General features: G+C 41.7%; 1 protein-coding gene across 4 annotated transcripts in view; it reads left to right on the forward strand.

Annotated features, from left to right (window-relative positions):
- The first annotated feature begins 790 nt into the window (after positions 1 to 790).
- The window catches only part of ltbp1 (latent transforming growth factor beta binding protein 1), a 139,096-nt gene continuing 121,748 nt past the window's right edge, over positions 791 to 18,138 (forward strand). For all 4 annotated transcript variants that reach the window (XM_041948233.1, XM_041948234.1, XM_041948235.1 and 1 more), the window contains exons 1-2: positions 791 to 1,488; positions 9,102 to 9,172. In XM_041948233.1, coding sequence (XP_041804167.1) covers positions 1,121 to 1,488; positions 9,102 to 9,172 — 439 coding nt within the window. In that variant the 5' untranslated portion in view covers positions 791 to 1,120. The remainder of the gene's footprint in view (positions 1,489 to 9,101; positions 9,173 to 18,138) is intronic.

Here is an 18,138-nt window from a genome sequence, read left to right on the forward strand (position 1 = left end):
GCAAAAGTTAAAGGGGCACAACACAAGTTCATGATGGAGCCATAAGGAATGGGTGTTTGATTACAGTTCTAAGAATAGGATAATGAGCCACAGCAGATTTCTTTGGGGACATTTCATACATTTTGTAAACCCTCTGATATAGAAAAAACAAAGGTGTTTACTTAATGTGAGCTGCACTGCAATTTCCCAGCTTGGGATAAATAAAGTATATCTATCTATCTATCTATCTATCTATCTATCTATCTATCTATCTATCTATCTATCTATCTATCTATCTTCAACAAATGACATAAAATGATTTTAGTTGTCTGTAACAGTATTATGTTTTCGAGGTAAGAGACCTCTGTGACCTCAGATATGACGCTAAAACGTCACTAAAAATTTGCTGCTCTGGGCTTCGTATCCATAGTGATGACTATGGCCAGCTGAGGGATGATTTAACCAACACACTTGTGTGAGATTTGTGGATCTAAATCCAGTCTGCTCCAGAGTAGAGTTTACTCATTTAAACTGGAAGTTTACTGCAAACCTACAGGAACCTGACTGGGCTGCAGAGTGAGTGTGCTGCCTTTGGGGTGGGTCAGTCAGTGTGTGGGTGGGGGCTTTGCTTTAGGCCCCCTGACACCCATGGGCCCCAGTAAACGCTCAGCTAACGTTCTTCGGGTTAGTGTGCGCCCCCCACCCCCACCCACCCCCCCATGACGTCACGTCTGGAGGCTGGCTGCTCGCGCCGCTGACACTGTTCACCTACAACAGAGAAACTTTCCTGGAGTTCTCAGGCTCTTCTGACTGCGGAGCAGGTCAACCCCCCCAGAGGAAGCCGCAGCAGCCCGGAGGCCCTCCGTGCAGCGGGACGACTGGACCCACTTCTACAGGCGTTTTAACGGTCCATGCCCCGCTTTATTTCAGACTCTTCACAGTGAAGCCAGCGTGCTCCTTGGTGGACGTTAGCCCGGTGAAGTTCCCACACCGGCTGGAGGTCCGTCCCGACAGGAATATGCTCAGAAATACGAACGTTTTTTCTTCTCGTAAGAAGTGAAAAGGAGTTTTTCACGCAGCCGAAAGTAACGTGGACATAACTTCCCCCAAAGTTTTTCTTTACTTCGTATTCGGTGTGGACATGGCTTGGATCAGATGGGGCCTTTTATTATTTTCGTTCGGTTTGTTCCTCTCCCCCGGTCGTGTGTCAGCGCAGCAACAGCCGCAGATCCAGAGCGGCTTTAGGAGGCTGTACGTCCTGCAGCCCGGGCCGGGGCCGGCCGGGGCGGACGGCGGGCTGCGCGTCAGCTCCGTGTCGACGCGCCGCGGCGCGCCGGGGCAGCCGCACACGTACAACCTGGAGCTCACCGCCAACTTCGGCGGCCAAGTCCGGACCCGCAGGACGGGGAAGCAAGCCGCGGGGGCCCCGCACTTCAGCCAGCAGCAGTCGGACGTCCGGCCGAGCGGGCAGGAGCAGAGCCAGCAGAAAAATGTCATGAAGCTGTCGGGGTAAGAAACTCTGGATCAGTGTCAGGAGGGACCAGTGTAGGCTGGTGGGAGAGCGAGGGTGAATTTAATGACTTCCCGTCAGCTTTCATCATAAACCAAACAAGCATTAGACGGTTCAACTTTCAGAAAAGTACCCGAAAGTTGCGCTTCAGCAGTTGGGCTCTGGTCTGTATGTCACTGCAGTGGCACAGAGCTGGTTTCACCGTGCCAGTGAAGTGGGCAAACCGTGTCTTTGGTTTCTCCTTCACTGTACTCCAGCACAAAACGTCCCATTGTTATCAGCTGCTGACTTCTCACTGACACTAATTGGAGTTGACAGTGTTGACTTGACAGTTTGTTTCCACACTCACTGTGCTGGTCAAACTGTCTGACCTGCTCCATGAGCTGTGTTTGCTGCTGGATTCAATTCATGCTGCTGGTATAGTGTAATTGCATTAAGTGGATACAATGCAATTATTCCAAACTCAAAAAGAGATGTCTGTCAGCCTGTAAGAGTCCTGACTGTGTGTCTGTGTCCCTGGTTTTGTGTTAGAGTGAGCGGGCTTCTGTCACGGCCATGCTGTGTGATGTTCTACCTCCAGTGTATAACTGTAGGAATAGGTATACTGCAAAATGTCTTATTTAGCCTAAATTACATCTCCTGAGGGCTGTGTGGGTGTACACAGGCTCTGCTCAGTCGACATCTCCCTGACTCCCTATTACTTTGCTGCACCTGTTAGGGTGGAGAAATCACACTTTCTTTCTTTTGGTTCAGTGAGTGTGGCCGACCTCACACAGCTCCATCATAGCTCCACACAGGTCCAGCCTGAGCAGGGGGTGAAAAGGCCTTTCATCCCGGCAGACATTAGACATGCGCAGGTGTTACTCATTACATTTAAGATGACTCTTCTGTTCAAGTGTCCCAGTGAGCCAGCATGCACAATGCCTGGGGCCTCCTGTATGTTGGATACATACCAAAAGTTTATGTGCGTACAAAAGACAAAAATAGCATATACTGAAAAATAGTCCGATTTCTGAAACTGTGTACAGACACATCTGCATGCGATTTTTACTTTATGCATCACAGTCAACTTAGAAATGTACGTACATCGACGAGCCTCGTATTCTGCCCACTAGGCTCCCGCTATTTATCATAAATGGTCAAAGCGAATTCCTCATGAATATACTTCTACACATTGCTGCATGAGGAGGATGGCAGCGGGACCGGGCGTGAGCGTCATATGGCACCTCTCTTCTGCGCGTTTAGGAATGAGAGTTTGGTAATATGTTGATGTGCTAGCAGTCAGTTGCAAGGCAGACTATACCTAATAGTAAAATAATAAGTCCCAGATGTACAGTAAATGGTTATGATTTGGACTGGGCTGTATCCTACTACTGTAACTGGAGAGTGGTTTGTGTGCATGTTTGTGTGTCTCACCATTCCTCCAATCCACATTCCTCCAGTTCCCACCAAACTTGCTCCAAGAAATGTTCAGGGGCCAGCCTTTGCATGTGGAGATTACTGGTGGTTTTTATCATTTCATTTCATTTCTAATGTTTAATAAAAACTCTGCAGTGTTATTTTTTACTTTTGAATCCTTTATTTTGATATCCGAACTTATTGTCCCGTGGAACTACTTTTTCCACCGTACCACACAAAGGCTGTATTTGAAACTGGCCACTATACTCGCAGTATGTACTGATTTGGCCAAAATGTGGCATGTAGTATGTAGGATATAACTTTATTGATATTGATTAGAGTGTTTGAAGTGAAAAATGTAGATTTCGAATTTCGAATCAGCAGTATTACGAAAATCGATGAACTAGCTAGCCAGCCGGTCACACTCGCACACCCCTCTTAATGCAGCATACTTCAGCAACAATGGCAGAGGATAGCCAGGCCCACAACTGTCAGATATGTTTAATTTTTGTATTGCAGTAATCTGTCGGTACATTCAATTTTTGATGTGTTTTATTGAAATTATGCAGTAATTGCCAAGGGGAAAGCGATCACAATACGGCCAAACCAGCATGGGCATTAACACCAACCAAAATCATCAGCCAGAAAGTTTAGTGGAAAGGCACCCAGTTTGATTGAAGCAAGGACAACAAGGATAACGTTACACTTTCAAAGCAACAGAAATATCAGGAGGATGAGCTCCACCTGGCATTACGTTTGCAGTGAAGTTCCTCATGAAGTTCCCAGTCTTGTTTGAAACGTGTTGCTGCATCAAATTCAGAATAAGCAGATATTTATAACAATCAATGAAGCTGAGGAAATAAAACATTAAGTATATTGTCTCTGTACTGTTTTCAATTGAGTACATAGGATTAGAAAATGATCACATTCTGTTTCTTTTTTTTATGTTGTTCACAGCATCCCAACTATTATGGAATCAGGGTGGTATATAAATTGTCACCTTGGAATTGTAAAATTTTATCTGACATTTTTGTCAAAGTTGACTTATTTACATATTCGTCTTCTGTGTCAACTCATTAACATTATGAGGTGTTTTTGTTTGAATTGTATACATTTTTTAACTTTTTCTTTGTAAACAAAAAAGTTTCTATCTCCAAAGTCAGCACTTTCATGAGGACGTTATTTTCAGTATTAGCTATCATGCGAGCCAGCTGAAGCTAGCTTCTTAATGTTAGTGTTAGCTGGTGTCCAGTGCAGCAAGATCAAAAATGACCAAAAAAAAAGAGAGACTGAGCTGCCTCACATTTGTACAGCTGGCCTACACGGGACCATCAGTAAAATCCTCGATATGTCTTGTAATGAATGGTGACCATGTTTGACAAAGGTTATATAAATTTGTGTGTTGCTGAAGCATTGTCTGTCCTCTTATAGTTCTTTAAAAACTCTCAAAATGTCTTCAATTTTATAAACCTTTAGCCTTAAAGGTCATTAAATAATCTACATTTAAATGGATGGGGTTTTAATTACAACATAAACACTGATTTTATTGAACCTTTTACCCTTTTTTCTTTGCCCCCAATTAAGACATATTTTGCTGCATCAGAGTCAATATTTCTGATATAAAACAAAGCTAATACTTCCTTTGTACTGACTTGATGTGGAGAGAGAATGTCAGGAAAATCCTTATATTTTACCTGTTCCCCTTTATGTGGAGTGCAGTGCTGGTTAGATTTATTATGGCAGCTGCTTGTTGTTTAACTCAAAAGTTCCTGGAATCAGGATAATCAGAAATATTAGTACATAAAACCGACCCCTGCACTGGACAAATTATTTAGCACTCACCTTTACACTGCACCTGCAATGCTTTTACAAATAAGAAAAAGATGAGGCAGAAAACAAGAAATAAATGACATAGAAAACCTTACATTTAACTTTCTCACACATGTAGACAATATGCTACAACACACATTGTATGTTTTAAAACAAATTCTGAGTAAAATATTTCTGTTCCTTGAAAGTCATTGCTTCTTTTCATGTTTTGCAAAATGGGACCCTGTAATTTCAAGTAGAAAGTGAATTCTAAGCGTGATAAGTTTCTATCTGTTCCAAAAAAATCTCATTTAAAATGAGTACACTTACACTTGGTTTTGATATTGCACGTTTAGTTTACACTTAAGGTGTTTCATTTTTTGTGCTATTTGGATTGCAAAAAACTTGCAGCTCAGTATCTCAAAACTACTCAGAATGCAGATAGAAGCTTTTAATTTCAAGGTGGTGAATTATTTGCTCAAATATTTATATTTTACTTAACAAGAAAACAATATCATTAACAAATATGCCAACTTTTGGATTTAAAACATCCTTTAAGATAAACTTATGTTTGAAATTTTTCCCCAAAATCTCTCTATGCGTGCATTTACCTTCAAATGTGTCATTATTCATTACATAAGCCTAAAAGTATTATGATATTATGAAGTACTGATATATGTCCAGTTCCTGCTGCTGTTCTGCGTATGCCTCTAAATGTACGCCTCTGAACGTCATCAGTGAGATCATCACAAAGAGTGGCTATAGACACCGTTTCAAGAGTGGAGATACCTTAAATCACCTCCTCTGGAAGGATGACATTAAGCTTTATGCCAGGAATGAGCGAGACATTGATTTGCTGATGCACCTCACTAGGTCTACATTGACGACATTGTGATTTCCTTCAGACTAGACAAGTGTGGTAGAATGCTGGCAAAAAGGAGGTGAGGAAATGAGGTGAGGACTGAAGGCATTGAATTAACAGATGGCTGGATAACCACATAGAGAACAGTTACAAGTACTCATGAGGACACCATGAGGAGGCAGTAATGGAGTCAGCTGCAGCCAAATACCTTCAGAGATTGAAGCAGGTCTGAGGAGCCAATAGAGCCAGAAGAATAAGATCCAAGCCATCAACACATGCCTTCCCAGTCATCAGATGCCTAGCTGGAATATTAAGATGGCCAAAGCAGGAGATCAAAGCCATGGGCATCAGATTAGGTTTACTGTACAGCAAGCCAAAAGATGGGGCCCAAGGTTTAGTGAACATCAGAGCTACTATCAGGGACTGAAAACCTGTGAATCACTTACAGCCAAGAAATGGGAAACTCATAAATGCAGTACTGTTTGACAGCTGACTCTGAAGTGTTGGAGTGTCTCACCAGCATGTGAACAACCCTCCCCCATCCAATTTATTTGCAGTGGTTAACCCATCCCTAAAGTGAAACACTGTCATCACCCCACTCAGACACTGTGACGCAGGCCAAAGCCGCATTAGCCTGTTTGAATGGGTCAGTGTCTTCAGCTCGTCCTCCTTCACAACCCTCTTCCTGGCTTTGGTGACCAGGCCTCTGTATCACAGATGGATGATATTGACATTACCCATCTTTGCAAAGAAAAAAATAGAAAAAAATAAATGTTTAATAGTCAGAAATGGAGAAGTCAAACCTAATTTTATTGGTAATTATGTCATGTAATTCAGAAAAGAGCTGGCTTCAAGAACTGTGATTGTTCAGCCTGGGCTGCATATCCTTTCTTCTACAAGTCCCTGATTCTGGTTGAGGTTATTGAGAGTGAAGACAACATGAAGGAAATCTTACTGAAACAAATGCAGAATGACTTCTCTGTCTGCATTGTTCACTTGCAAAAGAAAATCATTCCTACGTCGTCACTACAAAAATCAAGGACGTCTAAACAAGTCTGATGCAAGTCCCGTGGACTGATGATGTTAAAATAGAACTTTCTGATTGCAATGAACAAAGGTAGAATGGATTCAATTAAATACCAGCAAAGTCTGGAAGCAAACATTGTCTGCAGAAATGCTGAAGATGAGAAGAGGATGTCTTCTATAACAGGATAATTATCTGTAGCACACCTCAAAATCTATAGTGGACTGCCTCAGAAGGACCAAGCTGAAGGTTTTACCATGTCCCTCGCAGCTCCCCGACTGGAAGCCTTTTGCAAAGAAGAATGGGTGAAAAATCCCCCAAACAAGAATTGAAAGACTCTTAGCTGGCTACAAAAAGTGTTTCTAAGCTGTGATATTTGCTGAAGGAGGTGTTACTAAGTACTGACCATGCAGGCTGTCCAAACCTTTGCCTCTGGCCCTTTTTCTGAAATAAAAAAAAGTAATTTTGCTTGACATATAAAAGGAATGTGTCATCCTCAACTTAATACGCTTTGGAAATCAGGGCATTTTTACTGCTTAGCTATTCAAAGTAACAGAAATTTTGACTAAGGGTACTCAAACTTTTGCATGCCATTGTAATTATCTGAATCTCTTGACCACTGTTTTTATACATTTTGTGGCTCCACAGGTTGTGCAGATAGATAGACGGAGCATGATGCGGGAGTGTTTTACATTTCATTTCAGGAGCAAACATGTGGATTTATAGCCAATATATTTCAATCGAAATGCCTGGATTTGCTTGCCTTGGGACATCAGTTACTTTATTTTTGTTTCATGGTGTAGCGTGTTTATTTTTATGAGTCACTGACTATGACTACTTGACTTAATTGTAGTAACTTAGGAGGCATCTCTGGACATTCAATGTTTTTTTCTTCTTTTCCTGTTATCGATTATCCTGGTGTGGATGATATTGTAATGTTTGCGTAGAACATAAGAAACCTGGTTACATATCAGTGATTCTGTCACAGCAGTTTGAACAGATGAACCACAAGGTTTCAAATACATGGTAGCCAACAGGTTTCTGCTATGACACCGATGGTCAGACTCAGACCGGGGCTTTCCTGCAGTTTGTCTGTAGTCTCCTCTCGGTATTAAGTATTTAGCGCACAGCGAGCAGTGAAGGTATTTTTTGACAATCCGAAAGTCATGGGGCAACTGAAAATCAGTTTACTTAACAGCCCCATGTATGATTCATCTGGTTAGTTTTGCAGTCATGTTACGAGCATGTGAGATTGGACTGGTAACTACATTCATTCATTTTGACTAGCACACTGGACTGCATCTCCCACTCGGGGTTTCCATTAGAAAAACTGGGGCCTGTCCACCTGTCCTGGAAGATTTCAATATCCTGGACAAGCAAGAGAAATTCCAGTGTTTTTGTGTCTAAGTGACTAATGGACAATTTGTGAAATATGTCCAGTATTGAGAAAAACACTACAGCTGGCAGCTGCAGTGTTATTCCTCCAAGCGTTTATGCACTGTCAAAGCATGTATGTCTACTAAAAGTGCTTGTTTTGCTACCGACAGGCTCGGATTGTTGTTCCAAATTTGGAAACAATATGGATGTTGGTAATCATGGACATTGTAAAACACACTTAATTCAAACCCTTTCACTGTTCCAACAATCTAACAATCTACAACAACAATCTAACAAACCCGTTTCAAATTCACTGAATCTGGACAAGAGTAAGTGATGGGGTGGACATCAGAGAAGCAGCCGGGGACATATATGTATGGCATGTAGGGCCAGAATACTTTCACATCTAACTCAGGAATTATTTTCACCCAACAATATGACTGGAGAAACTTAGCGGGAACCGTGCCTCCAGTCAGCATTTAAGCGACAGGTAGTTGTAGTGAGCACTACACCACAGCAACTTCAGTATCACAGATAATTCCTGCCTTCACACTCATGTTTAGTATCACAAGGCCAAACCACGTCTCCTGAGTTCTGAGTTTGGGACGGCATTCAAGTCTGGAATATATCCGGTGAGGATTGGTGGAGCCCGGCCAACAATCTGATAACTGTGGTGGAACATTTAGATGATGACGTGAAGTGACTCAAACCCCCTAAACCTTGTGGACAGCATTTTAACTAAGTGTTACAGACATGGGCTGTTTCTTACCTCAAATGTATTCGTGTGATGTGAATCCTCCATCTTAAAAGACAGCCCTGACAGTGGTGCGCTCGTCCAGTCAGGTGGAGATCGAGTTGATGTTGACACTGGAGTAAAAAAGATAACTGTCAGTCGTATAATGTGCAGTCTGCTTGAATGACATCTCTTCAAAGGTAAAGGTTTAGTCTTGCCAAAGCAACATGAGAGTTTTGGCTGGCATTACTGGGATGTTCAAATACAGCTCAACTCTTACTTTTGACACTCTCAAAGACAGAAGCAGAGGAAAAGAGGAAGAAGAGGAAGCCTTTCTGTTGACACTGATGTCTGTCTGAGTGGGTGTGTGCACTTGTTTCATCTTCCTCTGCTTGGTTTCTATCTGCAGGGTCAATGTGTGTGGAGGGCAGTGCTGTCATGGATGGAGTAAAGCTCAGGGATCGCAGCGGTGCACAAAGCGTAAGTGTCCAGTAAACTCTCACTCTAAACACAACAACATGTCCACATTAATACCCCGACTCCCGTGCCGACCAAAGTGGTCCAGGCACCCAAACCAGCTTTGATACCACACACTTTCTTGGTCTTTGGTCTCTTTCTTCAAGAATTTGTTGAAACTTGTCATGTCATAGCAAGAAAAGAAATGATAAATGAAGAATTTAAGAAAGTTCTTGTTAATCTTTTAAACACTGCCAGTATACAGTCATCAATTCACTTCCCTGTTAATTGAATCATCCCGCCAATTACCTGGTTGAAATAACCTGCCATTATAACTTGACCCCCCATATTTCCTACCACCCTATTAATTTCATGAAAAAATTGCTCTTCTTGGTCAGGTGCATAAACTGTATATTGCGTAACACGGTCGTAATTCCATTAATCAAGGCTTTAATACAAATAAGTCAACCTTCCCTGCCACTGTGTTGTTTTGACTTGACAAAGCTAGATAGATAGATAGATAGATAGATAGATAGACTTTATTTATCCCAAGCTGGGAAATTGCAGTGCAGCAGCAGCATTACACACAGTGAGATAAGTGAAAAATAAGACTATAAAGAGCAAACTATACATAATAAAATATCAAAATAGCGAGCAGTAAAAAGATTATATACATAATAATAAAATAGCTAAATTGTAAACAGTAGTAATGAAAAGTATTGCACAAAAAAGAATATCTACAGCAAATGGCATATATATAATATATTATGTTAATGTACCTCTTGGCCATCATTTTCAAACCTGCAAATACCCCATGGTTGTGACTGCAGTTTGCCCATCATGGCAGCCATTTTAACAAACACTTATTCAATAGGTTATCCAAAACATTATTAGGCCTACTCAAATATATTAACTTAGTGCACCCTAACCCGAGCAAAGCAACACAGAATGTAGTGTTGGTAAGCGTTCCCCTCCCATCCTGTCTGAGCTAGCTAACTTACCTTGGTCTGTGTTGACGTAAACTACTGGCAACACCCAAACCCATCCTAAAAATTACATTACTTCCATAGACTTGCACACACTCCCTCTTGTTTTTGGTATCAAGTCCCAAGGCCCTCTATTTAATATCTTGCAGAAATGCCTCCACCTCTCTACTGTCTCTGAATCTTTTCTTTTTCCTTCCCATGTACAGATAGCATTGCAGGCTTATACAAGCTTTTGCCTCACATTAAACTCATGCAGACATCTATTCACCACCATAAATATCTTCCCTTTCTTTACCAGCTCTCTTCTCAGATCCTCAAAGAAAGGCAGCTAACAGCTCTCCTATTTATTTCCACTCTTCTCCTTAGCCATCTGTAGCACCTTGTCTTGAGACAAATGTAGGAAGCCCATCATTAGTGCTCTAGGCGGATGTGTTTGATTCCGAATTCAAGCAAGACCAAGCTCCTGAGAGACTATCTTCCCCACATACTGAATCAATTTGCCCGAGTCCTCCTTACCTTCTTTCAGTCCCACTGTTCTGGTTTTCCAGGTCCTCCATGTGCATCCCATTTCTTGTTGCAGTTCCCTTTCTCGCATTATTGTCTTTCATGTCAGACATCTATTGTCCTGCCTCTCCAAGCCATTCTTGTATGTCTTTGAGCTCTTTCATTGTCTCCTCAGTTGAGACAACATCTGCCACCACCACCTGCAGAGTACCCCTCATTTATTGGAATTCGTCAAACCTTCCAGTGTAAGATTTAGGATTGTCTGTTTAGGTTTTGTTTGGCAGCGGGTTACTCTTGAGAGTCACCATCAGCAGGGCGCTCTCAGACTGTGGCCTGGGTCTCATACCTAGCTTACTTCTTGTTCGTTAGGGGCTTATATGTTTATGTGATATGGTGTATTTCATAGCTTCACTTGTGCTTTGTAATGTCATGGCTTAGAAATCTCGACAGAACAAAAAGGATTTTTGCTTGTTTTGAAGCTTTCCCACTACATGCACATTTTGTTCTTATAGATAGATATTTCATAATTAAGAAAACTGCAAAAAAACAAACAAACAAACAAAAAAACGGCATTTGGACATTGGAACCTTTTTCCTTGACCGTCCCCGAATCCCTGAGGCTTGTCCCTGTACACCAGCCCTGTCCATTGCTTTCACCCCCAGCCTCCCTTGATTTCTCTTGACCCTCTGGCCCAACCCTTTAAAAATATCCTGACCTCCAAGCAGTATCGAGGGTATACGCTGACATCACTTTCCACCCAGATGTTTTGCCCCTCAGTCGGACTGAGGGGCAAAACATCCTGCAAGATGGCCGCCCTTAGTGGGGGAACTCTTAAGTCTGGAGTCAAACTCACCATTGTCTACTTAAACTAAAAGCAGCTGGACTCAACAGTGATCCCAACAATCAGTGGTCCATGGATATTGACATGTGGCCTGAAACTGAGTTTCCAGACATTTATATGTACCTGATTTAGATGCTGGAGTAATATACAAGGCAAAGCCTGAAAATCAATCAAGAGCCTTAAGACTTGGTCAGATTTATTGGCGACATTAAAAGTGTTGAGGACACCAATGGATTTTCTGGTTGTATGTGGACAGGTTTGTACAAATATCTTTATTTTATTGCAACTGTTATTTGGAAAACAGTAAGCTAGCTAGGCGTACTTTGTTTATAGCTAACACTCACTTATGTTATGACATTGTATTAGTGCAGGTAAAACACAGCCAGAGAATGAAACCGTGGCTACCTGCAGACAAGATAGGGTCAGTTTTGACAGCCCCCTGTACATGTATGGCAGGATTTGGAGAGATATATTTGCATGCAGCAGCGTTGATGTTTGCTTTTACGTACGTTCAGAGTGAGGATGTGCGATAACAGACTGAGTACTTTCAGCAACACAAAGAAAATCTGCTGCTGCTGAACCTTCTTCTATGGATATGACCTGTCCCAGAACGCAGAGTAGAAAGATAATGAATCCAGTTAATAAAAATGTGGTCAGTAGAGCTACACAAAGGAAGTCAGGGCCTTGTCATGCTACACCTAAAATGAAAATGAAATTGCAAACTTTCTGGTAAAGCTCAAGCATGCACCCCAACAGCTGCTGTGCTCTCTGTAGCTCCACTCCAAAGACTTACACCATTAGGACAACTTTATGAGGCTGAGAATGCTGGTTTGACCTACAATGAGCTTCTTAGCGAATGAGATAACATCTTTGAGGATTTATTGATCACAGATGCTCAGTGTAAGCTTGTTGAGCAGAAGACAATGGGGCCAGGCTTCATCAAAGCAGTGCTTTACCTACGGATGTCATAGAAGAACCGCTTCCAAGTTTGGTGTGGTTATTCAGAGCAATGATAATCAGCTCCCAAATCACTTGTGAAAGCCATATGCCCTCTCAGAGTCAGCAAAGTTTACAACTGCAGCAACACAGCATTATTCACATCAGCGCATCACTTGATGGGAAAGTGTCTTGTGGCTGTTGTTGCTGTGGGTGCTTGGAAATCAAATGTCCCTACTTGGCAAAAGACAGGACACTGTTTGAACTGAAATATACGAATACTTTTGCTTGGTTGCATCCTCACCCTCAGATGTGACACTGCAACTTAACAGAAAACACAGCTATAACTTAACTTACTGACAGTGCCAGATTCATGTGGCAAAATCAGCATTCTGCAACTTTTGGTTGTCATCAGAAGTATATATTGAGGCATTAAACCCAGATTCAAATTTTAAAAAGCATGTTTTGAAGGCAGCGTTTTTCAAGGACGGAGTGTTGCCAGAGCTGCTAGGGAAATGGTTTACATGAAGTGCAGTGCTTATCATCTGATCTGCGGGCCTGTTTCCTAGAAAGGAAAACAGAACCAAAGAAACAACTGTTTGTAATTTAAAGTGGGAGATTAATCCCACGTAGCCAACAGACGAGATCTGAAACTAAAGTTGACAGCGAAGAAGTCCCACAGCTGAGTTACTGTATGACTGGCAGTATGGTGCTGTGGGGGAGCGACTGGACATTTTGAAAAGCTGGCTGCTGCTTGTATACTGTTACCTGGCATGTTTCTAACATTTAAAGGAGCAGTTTGTGACACAATTATGTATTATTCTCTACATTTTATATGGATTATACTGTATTTGTTTAGAATATTGGCCTTAATGGGGGCTATTTCCCCCACTGTTTTCATGTCTAAGGATTGAAAGTGAGGCATAATCACATGCAGACCAACTTAACGTTGGTGTAAATGCTATTGAAATAGTCAAAACTGTAGGAGAAAAGTTTCAGCAGACCATATTTTGCAAAGTGTGACTTTTATTTGCCAATCGTACTTTACAAACATTTCAGTCACACAAATCTTCATCAGAGCGTTACAGCGATGTTTCATTCTTTCATTCATTCTTTAAAAAAATGTAGTCTCAAAAAAACATAAATGCTAAACATTGCTGTGAATATACATAACTGTTAAATCACTTTGCAGAATAACCTTTTTGGTGAATAGTGAGATCCTTTTTGTTAACGCCAAACAGCAAATTCATATCATTCTCCAACTACATCTTCTCTACCCAGTGGGCCCACTATCAAAGCACTCGGCTCCCAGGCTGTGTTCCCTGGGGCCGACATGATTTTGTCAAAACTTCACAGTTTCAAATGCTGGAGTGGCTGGGTCTTCAGATGGAGGAGACTGCCACTGTGCCTGCCATACCACTAAAGAGAAGGTTCAAACACTTAACCGCACTGCATTAGTTTCCGCAAATAAACTAATCATACACACACACAGACGTATAGGGATAATTGAGCAGGTTACAGCATATCTGTTGACTCTCATTTGAAGGAGCAGAGGAGCTGCATAAGGTGGTGCAACAGTGGATGTGTCAACAGCAAAGTCTTTGCGGGACACAGTAGCCTGGACAGATGTAACAGAATTTTTTTTAATGAAACCAAAGAAATATGAGACGAGACAAATACATATTAAAGATGAATGCAATATTACATTAAAGAACAATTTCAAAAATGGGTAAAAGTGTAAATGATAAATGAAACAGAATGTGACGATTTGCAAATCTTTTTGACATGTATTCAATTGAAAACTGTAAAAAGACAATATATTTAGTGTTTGACCTCATCAGCAAAAATATGATTATCCTGAATTTGATGCAGCAGCATGGTTCAAACAAGTTGTGACAGGAGCAACAAAAGACTGGGAAAGTTGTGGAACGCTCCAAAAACACCTGTTTGAATCATTCCACAGGTAAACATGTTGATTGGTAACAGGTGATGGTATCATGATTGGGTATGAAAGGATCATCCTGGAAAGGCTCAGTGGTTAACAAGCGAGGATGGAGCGAGGTTCAACACTTTGTGAACACATGATTCGATAAAGGATGATCTCCATGAACACTTTGTAAAACCGATGTCAGTAAGCATAATATTCATTTACAAATGACACAACTAACTTTATTTGAATTGGGATACAACTACAAAAGGCTGCAATAGCTCATTGCTATAATCAAAATATATAAGGCTACAAACCAGTACTTCTGATGAGACCTCAAAGAAAATTGTGTGCCAACAGTATGTCTCTGTGATGGGTTGGTCCGACAGGTGGCAGATGAGCTGAAAATGTTACCAGCCTTAGACATTTACCCTGTATCACGCTTTCCTGCATATTAGTACTGCAGCTATGCCACGTGTATTTGAGAATTATAATGGTTGTATTGGTCTCAGCGGGACAGGCCACTGTAGAATTGGAGTATGAGCAAGTCAGTGGCTGGGTGCTAATCAGAGTTACGCAATGTTACCAAGTAAAGGAACTACTGTTTCCAACATTTCTTGCAGTTTGACCATGTCTTTTTCACATGTGTGCCTGTGGTGCATGTCTATCTAGTAAATCCACATTCAGCAGCAACACACATGCGTACATACCAGCGAGGATCATGGAGCCAGCCTATCTTATGTGTCACTTTAATGTTCCACAAAAAGCAGCATGAAAGAAACAGTTTCCCACATCCATTATTTATTTGGCTTCAAATTAGGCTTAACGTTCACACAGTTTCGCTTGAACTTTCTGACTGTCCCTCAGGATTACATACCCCAATATTGCTCCGGCATGTGGGCCTACAATTGAAGCTAGCAACATTAGCTGGTTTGGGTTAATTCAACAGGCTAACCTGCAAAATAAACAATAAAAAATGGCAAAGTAGACAGCATCCAAGTTGGAACTGGGGTCTAGCTGGTATTGATCCATCCTTAAACTTCAGTTCTGAAGCAAAATCTGCTTTGTACTGTCACACACAATACACTCAGATGATTTGATCATGGTTCAAGAGGACTTCAAAAGAAACAGCTAATCACAGATAGCTATGATCTTGTTATATGGTATAATACAGGAATGTTCCTTGTGTTCTTTTCTACCATAAATAAGATGGACACAGATATAAGTTGGACATTTACTTCTTGCTGTAGAGCAGATTGTTTTTGTTTGCTCCGTTTCTTGGCAGCGAGAGTGGACAACATGTGATTCAGCTATACAAAACTCAGGATTCAGGAGAAACGATCAGGAGACATTCCAGTTCCTCCTCCAGACTGGGTGAAATCAAATGTTGGCGGATTATTGAATTGCAGGGCAGAATAGTGCTTTGTTGGATCTGCCTAAAGTGAAGACATCATGGTTGCAGACAAAATGTCTTTGTAGCTTTGTGAAATTCCTCAGTTTACTTTCCTGAGAGAAAGCAGCAAAATGCGAGAGAAAAATATTGGTGTATGGACTACAGCTTCCTCTGTACCTGGGTACATGTAAACCTAAAATGCCCTTCTACAAGTCAGGATCATAGCATTAGTTCCTTAATAATGCACGACTAACACCTTAGATGGTACTAGAGATGTCTCGAAGTAATCCTAAGGATCAATATCGGGGCTCATCTGACCATCTTTTTATGAATCGCTACGGCCTAAGATGAAGCTGATAATATGCCAATGCCTACTTTACTCTGCTGTGTTTTGTCCACCTCAGCCTGCTGTGTGTTACAGCACTGCTCTGCTTAATGTTGGGGATCGGTGCTTCACTCCACTCATGTCAGTCTCTGGGTGATGGGGTACGTAATATTCACACAATGCCCCACCATTGTCTTGCAGAAGTTATTGATGATCAATGTAACTCCAGTTTGTGGACGCCGCTGCTGCATTGTGTCAGTTTTGCTTTTTTTGTCTGGCCAAAATAATACTGTTAATTCATGTTTTTTTCACCCACCCCTATCCATTTGTATGTCCATTTAGAAAAACATGGCAATGGAGAACTAACTTTTATGTATGGCAACATTTTACTACAAAAAAGTGTGGTCCCCACCCAATAAAAGCCCCCATCTTTTCTCTATGGGTGTTGCTCGAAGAACACCTGGCAACTTGCTGACTAAAGTTGTTTGCTACTCACTGCCCAGTGGCTGAGCCCATAACAGCTCATTATTTTGTCAGCCAGCAGCACGGACACTGGGGGTGGCGTGCTGAACGCAGGTGTTATGAAGTGTAAGGGGGCCACAGTAAATGTTCAGCAATGCGCCGGATACCTCATTTCACAGGGAAATGGGGCAGTCGAGTCCATTAAGACGTGACTGTCGCTGGGTATTGTGTCTGGATGATGTCCACATTCTTACTTATTGACCGCTGCAGATAAAAGCTCTCTGAATTAGATGTTCAACAATGGAATGATTTCCAGCAGTGAGAGCTGATGGCCGACTGCAAGTAGTAACAACACTTAGTATTCTCCAGTGTAGGTCAATCTCTATCAACAGAAGAGGCTGATTTTCCTTGACAAGATCTATGCGGTTTCCTGAATCTCATTTTAATGGATTCCTTTTTGGTAATGAAAGGATAAACTGGTTTTGAAAGTAGGAACAATCCACTTTTGAAGACAGAATTGGAAGCTACGAGATACCGCAGAAATATATAAAATATATGTGAGGAAGGCAACAGGAGATGGCCGGAATTATGGAACAAGTTTTCCTGAAAAGAAGCAAATCTGTTTGAAAAATTGTCACAGACAAAATTACGACCAACTTAAAAATAGATGCGACTGAGCTGCCATGCCATTCACTTCATTCATTCAGCCTGAAACCTTCTCATGATCTGATGTATATTGTGCTGATATGACACAAAATTCAGTGTTTCCCTCAGAGTGACAATGTAGTATTTGCAGTATTTGTCGACTGAAAATACTCAAACCAGTGTTTACCCAAAAACTGCTCTAATCTGCTCACCTTGATTTTACCTTCAGTCGTTTGTGTGTGAGAGTGACAGAGTGAGCAGGGCGCAGTAAATCAATATGCGTCGGGCATGTGACGGTTAGTGCTGAGAGAGACCCAGGAGCGGAAGCGGAGAGGGTTAACAAAGGTTTTATTTACAACAACAAAAACAGAAGAAGTCGCTGGCAGCGTGAGGTCCAAAAAACATAAACTAAGAGAGGTCCAGAGAGTGCTGGGCTGAGTGGGCGTGGGAGGCACTGAAACAAAAAGGAGAGGAGACAAACAATTACTCCAGGTGAACAATATCCAGAAAACACGAATGTACGTTACCACTAGAGATACGAGGCCACTGGTACCACGGTACGAAGAAGTATACTCTGGCGTCGAGGAGCATCTCCGCAGAGAATAAATAGGCGTCTTGATTTCAGGAAGTGGATTCAGGTGCACCCAATCACTCCTCGACGCAGCGGTGGGGAAGGGAGCCTCAGGAAAACAAAACATAAGGTTAGCGCCAACACACCAGAACACAGGAAGTGGACCTTCAAAATAAATGCACCGGGAATACCAACCGCCACAGGGCAAGCATAAATAAAGAAAGAACCAGGGGCCAGCGAGCAAGTACCACATACCGGCTGGTCTTTGGCAGGGCTTTCTGCTAACTTTTATCACCACCATCCCAGAATGTCCAGAAAAACAATTCCAACCATCCCGTAGTGAAATGAAACCATCCCAGAATCAAAATGTTGTTTCATTACTTTGTTATTATCATCAATA

This window comes from Chelmon rostratus, chromosome 11 (genome assembly GCF_017976325.1).
Source record: "Chelmon rostratus isolate fCheRos1 chromosome 11, fCheRos1.pri, whole genome shotgun sequence".
In the NCBI taxonomy this organism is placed as follows: domain Eukaryota; kingdom Metazoa; phylum Chordata; class Actinopteri; order Chaetodontiformes; family Chaetodontidae; genus Chelmon; species Chelmon rostratus.